Consider the following 8,780-nt stretch of genomic DNA (forward strand, 5'->3'; position numbering starts at 1 on the left):
CCACATAACACATACCAATTAGCTATAAAAACTACCTCTACCACATAATACATGTCAATTAGCTATAAAAGCTACCTCTACCACATATCACATATTAATTAGCTATAAAGTTGTCTCTACCACATATCACATATTAATTAGCTATAAAGTTATCTCTACCGTTAGCCACGAAGGCTATCTCTACCCTTAGCCATAAAGGTTATCTCTACCGTTAGCCATAAAGGCTATCTCTACCGTTAGCCATAAAGGCTATCTCTACAATTAGCTAAAAGGCTATCTCTACCATTAGCCATAAATGTTATCTTTACCATTAGCCATGAAGGCTATCTTTACCATTAGCCATAAATGCTATCTCTATTATTAGCCACAAAGGCTACCTCTACCATCAGCTGTAAAAGCTATCTCTACCACATATCACTTCATAAATATGCCACACACCTCTACACAAAAAGTATACCAAATATCATAAAATGGGCTGGCCTTGGTGCCTTAAACCCATTGGTATGGTGAGAAAACTCACCTCGAATGCAGAAGCTCCCTGAAAAAAAAAATCCTTAGCTACTGCCCTGTCTACTTCCTGAGCAATTAATACCGATCAATATACCCAATTAGCAAAAGGGTCCCATACCATAATCCTTAATCCCTGCATGGGGGTAAAATAACCATTCTACCCCTGGCCCAGTATGATCCAAACTAAGGCCCAAAACCAAAACTAGGTAGACTTTCCAAGCCTACTAGTGGTCCACTAATGGCCTAATTTGCTAAATTGGACCCAATCCCTCTAATGGGCCTTACCCTAAGCCCAAACATATTCTTGGACCAAATTATTTGACTCCTGATGGCCCACAAAAGTCCAAATAGTTAAAGTCCACTGCCTGGCCCAACCCAAGGCCCAAAACACATTAAGCCCATCTCTGATGAGTAAGTCGGGCGTACTCCCATGTACGCTAAGCGTACTGGCCAAATGATGCGCACGCTAGGCATACCTGCATGTACGCTCAGCGTACACCCCTGTTAAGCCACTTTCCCATTTATTGCTTAGTACTCTATTTCAGAAGCTACAATTACAGATCCAAGTCCTTTTCAACGTCATAATCCCTAAAGTCAGTGACTTGGTGACTTTACTTGACCAAAATAAGTCCAAACTCCAAAAATTATATTCTACTTCCATGAAAGTGGTCTTAACTCTTGCATGAACCCATTAAGAGCACCAATATGACAACTTTCTGTCCTAGGGAGTCATTTAGCACTGAGACTGGCAACTCTAAGCCTAAGAATCGGATTTCAACCATAATGTTTCATCCTTGGGACCAAAATGAACTAAAACTCGCAATAATAGATCTAAGAGATGAATAGTCAAGTTCAAAGCTTTATACCTTCATCAAGCTGAGAATGAGTTCTACAAGTCAGATCCATAAGCTCCTCCTTGATTCCCATCTTTACAACAAGTTCCATCTTCTTGAAATTCACCAAAAAACCACCCAAAATGCACCAAAAGATCTCACAACACTCTTGGATGAAGCTAGCACTCGAAATTAGGGTTTAAGGCTCTGGAAATAAAAGGGAGGCACACCCCCCCCCCCCTTGGACTTAAGGTACTTTAAATAGTGAGCCAATCCTAAAATTAGGGTTTTGGAGATCTTGGACGTACGTTGGGCGTACATCTCCAACACCCGCAATCAATTATTCAACACTATGTTGGGCGTACTCACCTGGCTACCACCTTGCATGCATGCAAACTTTTCTATTCAGGGATCAATTTTGCCAACAACTTCGAAGTATTATAACTTCTTCGTTCTAAGCCCAGTTCCGACGAACTTTATATCCACGAAAAGGTAGCATGAAGCCCTACGCTCCTAGCTACACCCCAAGCCTTAAAACCTTCCGAATAAAACCCGGGACCCATGAAAGACCGAATCACCCCTACCCTTTGGCTTCCGAGACCCCAACCAAGTACTTTCAAAACTGGGTGTTACAGAAATTTTAGATTTGAAATTTAAAATTTAAAATTTGAATTTAAAAGGTAAAATATTAAATACTATGAGTTGTAATATTATAATTTATTGGTTATTTTAAATTAAGGCAATTATTAACTGATGTGTAAATATTATGTGTGAATTAAAAGAGAAAATGACAAATGGAAAAAACGTTTATTCAAAAATACCAAAAATTGCCATGTGTTCAAGTTAATTATAAAGTGACATGTTGCAAAATAATTTTTGTTTATTAGGGAGGATATATATATTACAGAAGATATTTCATAATAGATAACAATATATGAAACAACAAAATATTAGCATAACGTATTACCTATCATACTAAGAATAAAGGTCCGACTAGAGCTTGGTGCATATGATTAGAGTTGACAAAAAATCGATTCAACCCATCAACCCAATTTGAACCCAACCTAAAATTAGCGGGTTGGATTGAAATTTTCAACCCATTTAGGATAAATGAGTCAACCCGCCTAACCTATTTAATTATATAGGTTATGTTTGGTAAATGTTGTCAACTTGTGTTAAGCCCCACCAACCCATTTCACTTTAATATATATATTTAATTTAATAAGTATTTAAATAATACAATGTGTTAATCTAAGTATTAATTTATAAATTACAATGTTGTATTATCATTTATGTATTAAAAAATACAATCCTAATTTCTATCTTTTCTCTTTGCCCCGACAAAACTAAACACTCTTCAAAATCATTTCAAAATTGCATATATCTTTAATGTAATATGAATAATTTTTTGTATTTGTGAATTGGGATTATGTTTTTATTATATATTTTGAAAGTTTATTTATATTTTGAACTAATTTAAGTGGTATAATCTTTAGTTAATTTTTTTTTTTACTTTAAATGAGTTAATCCATTTTAACTCATTTATTTAATAAGTTGGGTTGAGAATTACATAAACTGGTCAACCTGATAACAACTCATTTATCTAAAATGTTATGTTGGATTGAAAACATATACCCATTTAAATAAAAACTAGGATTGGATTGAAATTGAAATGTTCGACATAATTAATAAATTGGTTGAAACCTAATCCAACCAGGTCGACTCATTATCAGCTGTACGCATGATGAGGATAAAACAAAACTTATAATTTATATTATTTTTTGGAAACTGAAAACAGATTACTTATAAATACACTATTTTCTTATTCAACCACGAACCACCGCCCTCAAACCATCCAACGGAGGACTTCCAACTTTTGACCAAATACATCAAATATAGAGGTTCAGGTTTGACAACCTTTGTGATGGGACAGCACTGAGCGGCTCTTTTTTCTTTAGTGTAATTCCAAATTTTTCAGAGAGGTCATGTTCTTCACCCTCCGGCAAGCTCCAATCAAAAGAGTGTAAGAGTGACGCCAAGATATACATTTGCATTTTCTCAGCCAATTGAACGCCTGGACACAATCTTCTCCCCGATCCAAATGGGAAGAAGTTTAAATTACTCCCTTTGTAATCGTATTTGTTTGTCAAGAATCTCTCAGGATTAAATTCCAGTGGGTTGTCCCAGTACTGAGGATCACGATGGATTGCCCAAATATTTAGCAACACGGTACAACCTTTTGGAATGGTGTATCCAGCTACTATGCAATCCTGGCTTGGTGATCGTGGGAGTATGAGAGGGACTACTGGGTGCAACCGGAATGTTTCCTTTATAGTTGCATCTAGGTATTGTAATTTGGGGAGATGAGATTCTTCGACAATGTTGTCAAGTCCCACAACATCTGCTAATTCTTTTTGAATCCTTTTCATTATGTCATGATTTTGCATGATCTCTGCCATTGCCCATTCTATCAGTGTTGTTGTGGTTTCAGTTCCTGCAACCATAATATCCTGATAGAACAAAACTCAAACTGTATTGTCAATTTTGTAGTCCAAGAAAAAGAAAATCGTGAAGCGATGTTATTTGTGAAGCATCAAAAGTAGAAACTTATTGGAGAGCTGGTTTAGTAAATTAACTTTGACACAATCAAAATATATTATGAAAAAGTTATTACATAGTTTTTTCACTTAGCTTGTGAATTTGAAGCTTTCTCTATATAGAGCTTTTTCATAGTTCTAGTTATGTTTTAAATTAGTGATTCTTTTTGCTTTGTTGGGTTTTCATTAACACCAAAAATTTGGTTAAAAAATCAAGGTTGCAAATATCGAAAGACGGTCATTGATTAGTACAAAGCTACTAAATTGTAGATCAATCAAATTTTTAATAGTAAATGTGACTAAATCATAACCAATTAGGTAACTATCACCATGATCATAAAAAATAGTTTAATATGACTAATTACCGTATTCTACAACTTCACCAATTGTCTAGAAATAGATTAATAGCATAGAAAGTGCCTAGTCGTCCAAATAGGCATAGATGAATTTGTTAAGTGTTTGATAATATGATGTGACCCGCAAAATATATACAAAATATATGAAGTATGTAAAACGATAAATTTGTAAAGTATCTTTTCGATGTAGCTTTAAAGAATAATGATTACCAGGAGAAGTGCCTTTATTTGTGTGATGCTAATCGATGTTGCATCGTTGTGGTCCATGAGCTCTAATAAGATCTGTAAAAAATCTTTCTTTCCTTCATGCCCAACTGCATCCTTCGGTTTTCTCGAGTTCAATTTGATTCGATCATCAATAATGCTTGTGAAAATTTGATCCACCTGATGAAGTAGCCTCTTGGTCTTCCGCAATACACCTTGTAGATCAAGCCATGCAACACTTGGGAATATATCAGAGATATTCGGCTGTTCCATGAGCTTAACAACATTTGATACAATCTTCTTTAACTCTGCTACAAAATGGCTCCCTTTTGCATTTGGATCTGAAGTGTTTTCCCAAACCATGCTCGTTAGGACGTTAACCTCTGTCAAGAAAGCAATCCCGCTAATGTCGACTTTGGTTCCAATTTTACTATAAATATTTTTGATAGTTTTCCGAACCTCATCCCTTCGAAAATACCTGCATGCTTCAAGATTCTTGTTGCTTAGGACCTCATGGACAAATAGCTTACGAAGGTTACGCCAATCTGAATTGTTGTCAGACCATATAACATCTCGGGCTCCAAAAGACATTGTAAAGGCAGCGATTGATGGATTGCGGTTAGCAAAGATATCATCTTGCTCACGGACTACCACTTTTGCTATTTCAGGGCTGTTTATAACGACATGAAGTTTGCTTCCCAAGTGAAACTTGAAAATGGGCCCGTAGATATGAGCCAAGTTACTGAACTGTTTGTGCATGTCAACGCCAAGAATTGGAAGGTTACCTACAATCGGCAAGGAACGGGGACCTGGTGGCAACGGTGGTGCACCATGTGAGGAGCTCAAAGATTTCAATATGTGCCATAAAATAGCCAAGATCGTTGCTGAAATGGTGGCAACTGCTAGCTGAGTAAGTTGGTCTTTGTTGCCGCTCATCACTTCCCACCACCATGAACCCTCGTTGTTAATTTGTTGTGCCATTTTTGCAAATTATGAATGTGTGTAGTTGAACGATACGAATCGATTGTAGAATTTAAACCCCAAGTGATGCGCTATGTTTGACTAAAAAAAGAGAATTAAATTTTTTTATTATAAGAAAAAAGAAATAAGAAAATATTGGTTAACACTTGATTTTCTTGCTTTCATTTATGAAAACTACATCACTGGTCGTAATGGTATGTGAAAACTGAGAACTTTAGTCCAACTATTTTCATTAAATGTGTTTGTTGCCCCCTGGTTTGATGAACTAGTCAACTTTGGTACCCAAATGAAACCACAATTATGTCCTGTCTTACACTACTAGGTATCGTAAAAAAATCATGTAGTCGATTGGAAACAAAGTAAAAAAAAAATCAATTAAAACTATGATGGGTTTGATGCACCAACCTTTTAGTTTGCCATTTATTTCATAAGTGTCAAATATAACAAGTGCTTAGATTTCATGGAAAAAAAATTATCTAATAAAATCTATTATAATCTTAATGAAAATTTTCTAAATATATTATGAAAATTAATAAGTTTTACCTCTATAAATAAAGTATAATATTCAGATATTTCAATATCCAATCTCAATTCTCTATTTCTAATCTATTGTTTTGTATTTTTCTAGAACCTCTACTACAAATGATGAATTTTTTTTTTGGAATATGCATATCCGTAATGTGACCCATAGGGCAGAACTTCGCAACCGAAACTCATAGCACTAAAAAACAATTTTACTTACCATATATATATATATATATATATATATATATATATATATATATATATATATATATATATATATATATATATATATATATATATATATATATATATATATATATATATATATATATATATATATATATATTTGACATTGATAAATGATTATGTAGTTTCCACCTTCTATTTCTATAATCTTGTATTTAAAGTTACATTTATAACTTGGTTTATCTATTTTATTAAGTTTCTTTAATAAAACTAAAATACTCTTATCTATTTTTATTTAGTTTTATATTCAAAATATATAATTTATTTATTTCAAATTATATAAAATATTTTTATTTTCTCTAATAAATTTTAGTAGAACAATAAATAAACTTAAAGTTTATCTTTTTAATAAATAATTAATTTGAGTTTAGTTGCTAATGAATTTGAAAAATTGGTTGTTAATTGGATTGTATAGGTGGAAAAGAATAATTATTTTAAAGGATAGTTGGATTAGTTTTGGTTGTGAATATGACTTGTCTTATATCATTTAACTTATCGTTGTTTTATTAGATACTATTATTAAATATTAGTAGAACCAACATTCATCCTCAACCTCTTCCATAACATCTTCTTAAAGTAAGGTCTATTCTGAACGCCTCATTCTCTACCATCTGTTCAACCACCCATCAGCTAAAATGAAAACACATACTCCCTCCGTCCCATAATTATTGTCTCAATTTGACTTTTCAAGTCTTTATTTATCAACTTTGACTTTAAATATTTTGACTTTTGTCATGTATTACTTGATGAAACTTGTATCAATGAAAAGACATATAAAACACAATCATTTCATATATTTTGCAACAAATATTATATATCAAAAAAATATATTTAAGTTCAAAGTTGAAGAATAAAAACTTTTAAAGACAAAAGTGAACAATCAATATGGGACGAATGTAGTATATGACAACCTTCAATCAAATCTAAAAAGCAGAAAAATATAAATAAATAAATGACAAACCTACAACATCGAGATACAAATCCATGAACAAAACGGTTTTATGCTTTTCCTATCAAAATTATGAAGCAGCCCTTCATTATTCTGTTGTGATCTTTAGATTTTCCAAATTGTAATGAAGTTAAATTTAGAGATTTACATAATTATTGAAAAGGAAAATAAAAATCCATAAAACCATTGGAATAAATCCAAATGACATATCTAAATGGATTCTATTTTTTTCATATCAAAAGCATAAATGGAGGATGAAAATTAAAATTAGATTGGACCTCAATGGATATCAACTAAACCAAGGAAATAATGTGATTCTTGAAGAGAAAATCAACTAAAACAAGGATGTGATTAGTGGTGTTGTCTCTCTCTCTCTCTCTCTCTCTCTCTCTCTCTCTCTCTTTCTCTCTCTCTCTCTCTCTCTCTCTCTCTCTCTCTCTCTCTCTCGTGATTTTCTAATTCTATCATGTGTGGTCCTTGAAAGTGTAAAATGTTGCATGTAGTCTTTTCTAATGTAACATCCGATTTCCAATTCATGGGGTCCTACGTACGACTTGTTATGGGTTGTGTGTGGTGTGGCTAAGTCAATTAGTTGACGATGACAATTTTTAGAGACCACAAAACGATTGTTGTCTGTCAGTTAGCAGATAGCCAATGGGAAATACATTATTTCACAAGAAGATAGCAGGATTTGACTCATTTTGGATCCTTTTCCTCAGGTGGTGAGGGAATGTGGACTAGTGGTGAGGGAATGTGGACTAGAAAGTATCAGTCGGTTAGTGGGAAAAAAGGAAACCACCTTGCAAGTTGAGTTTTGAATATAGTTTAGGAAGGATTAGTGTCTCCGAGGTAGATTGCACGCATGAATCTAGAGCTTCTAATGAAGGTGGAGAAGGGAATTTATTGGCAGGTGCAAATGTAGGCACAACATGCTGCTAAGGAATTTGGGATTGTTGGTTCATTGAGGAGGTCAGGGATGCAACAGGCGTTGTGATATGTACCGATAAATGTGTAGTGTAGTTGCCATGCTTACGTCAATATGTTCCAATGTGGTTTCGAGCACACTTACAACCAGAAATTTCAATAAGGAGAAAAGGAAATATAATTTTTTATGCAATCAATAGGAGCACATCAATGATGATGATTACCCCTAATAAACATAAGGATAATGTGAAACCTAACACACGTTAGGGTGGCTAGTGTGTTGTGTTATAAAATTGTTGTCTATTATATTCCATCGAGGCTCATATTGGGTAATGTAATTTGATCAACTCTGATCATGTTTTAGTTGTTAACTTGTAAGCGAGTTATGCTACCAAATTGGTTGATGATTGGTTAGACTTATATGTTGCATTGGGAGCACTAAATCATTAGAACCATTTTGAGTTCTTCCAGTTGTCAGAGAACCCTACTGGATTGAATTACATAGACTAAGAATAATGATTTAGCCCTACTACCCGTTCTCTCCTGATAGGGTGGTAGGGCGTAGCTGATAATTCAAAAGTCTATGTGATTCTATAGTAGATATGGTATTTACGAATTAAGGATTATAGGCATTTGTTAGGCCGGTTTGGGGCTT

At 33.8% G+C, this 8,780-nt stretch overlaps 1 protein-coding gene across 1 annotated transcript; it reads right to left on the reverse strand.

Moving 5' to 3' along the window:
- Window positions 1–3,088: 3,088 nt before the first annotated feature.
- Window positions 3,089–5,607, reverse strand: LOC111890221 (cytochrome P450 76C1). Its single transcript, XM_023886377.3, has 2 exons — window positions 4,507–5,607; window positions 3,089–3,853 (listed from the first exon to the last, which is right to left on the reverse strand). Exons 1-2 carry the CDS (start codon window positions 5,479–5,481, stop codon window positions 3,233–3,235), a joined length of 1,596 nt encoding a protein of 531 aa, XP_023742145.1. The 5' UTR covers window positions 5,482–5,607; the 3' UTR covers window positions 3,089–3,232.
- Between the last annotated feature and the right edge of the window lie 3,173 nt (window positions 5,608–8,780).

This window comes from Lactuca sativa, chromosome 6, assembly GCF_002870075.4.
Source record: "Lactuca sativa cultivar Salinas chromosome 6, Lsat_Salinas_v11, whole genome shotgun sequence".
Classification (NCBI taxonomy): domain Eukaryota; kingdom Viridiplantae; phylum Streptophyta; class Magnoliopsida; order Asterales; family Asteraceae; genus Lactuca; species Lactuca sativa.

What these genes read in the sequence shown, in the direction of transcription:
- LOC111890221 (XM_023886377.3), bottom strand. Translation starts at nt 5,481, where the DNA reads ATGGCACAACAAATTAACAACGAGGGTTCATGGTGGTGGGAAGTGATG. An exon ending in AAATAAAGGCACTTCTCCTG is followed by an intron (nt 3,854 to 4,506) that starts GTAATCATTATT and finishes TTGTTCTATCAG; the next exon opens with GATATTATGGTTGCAGGAAC.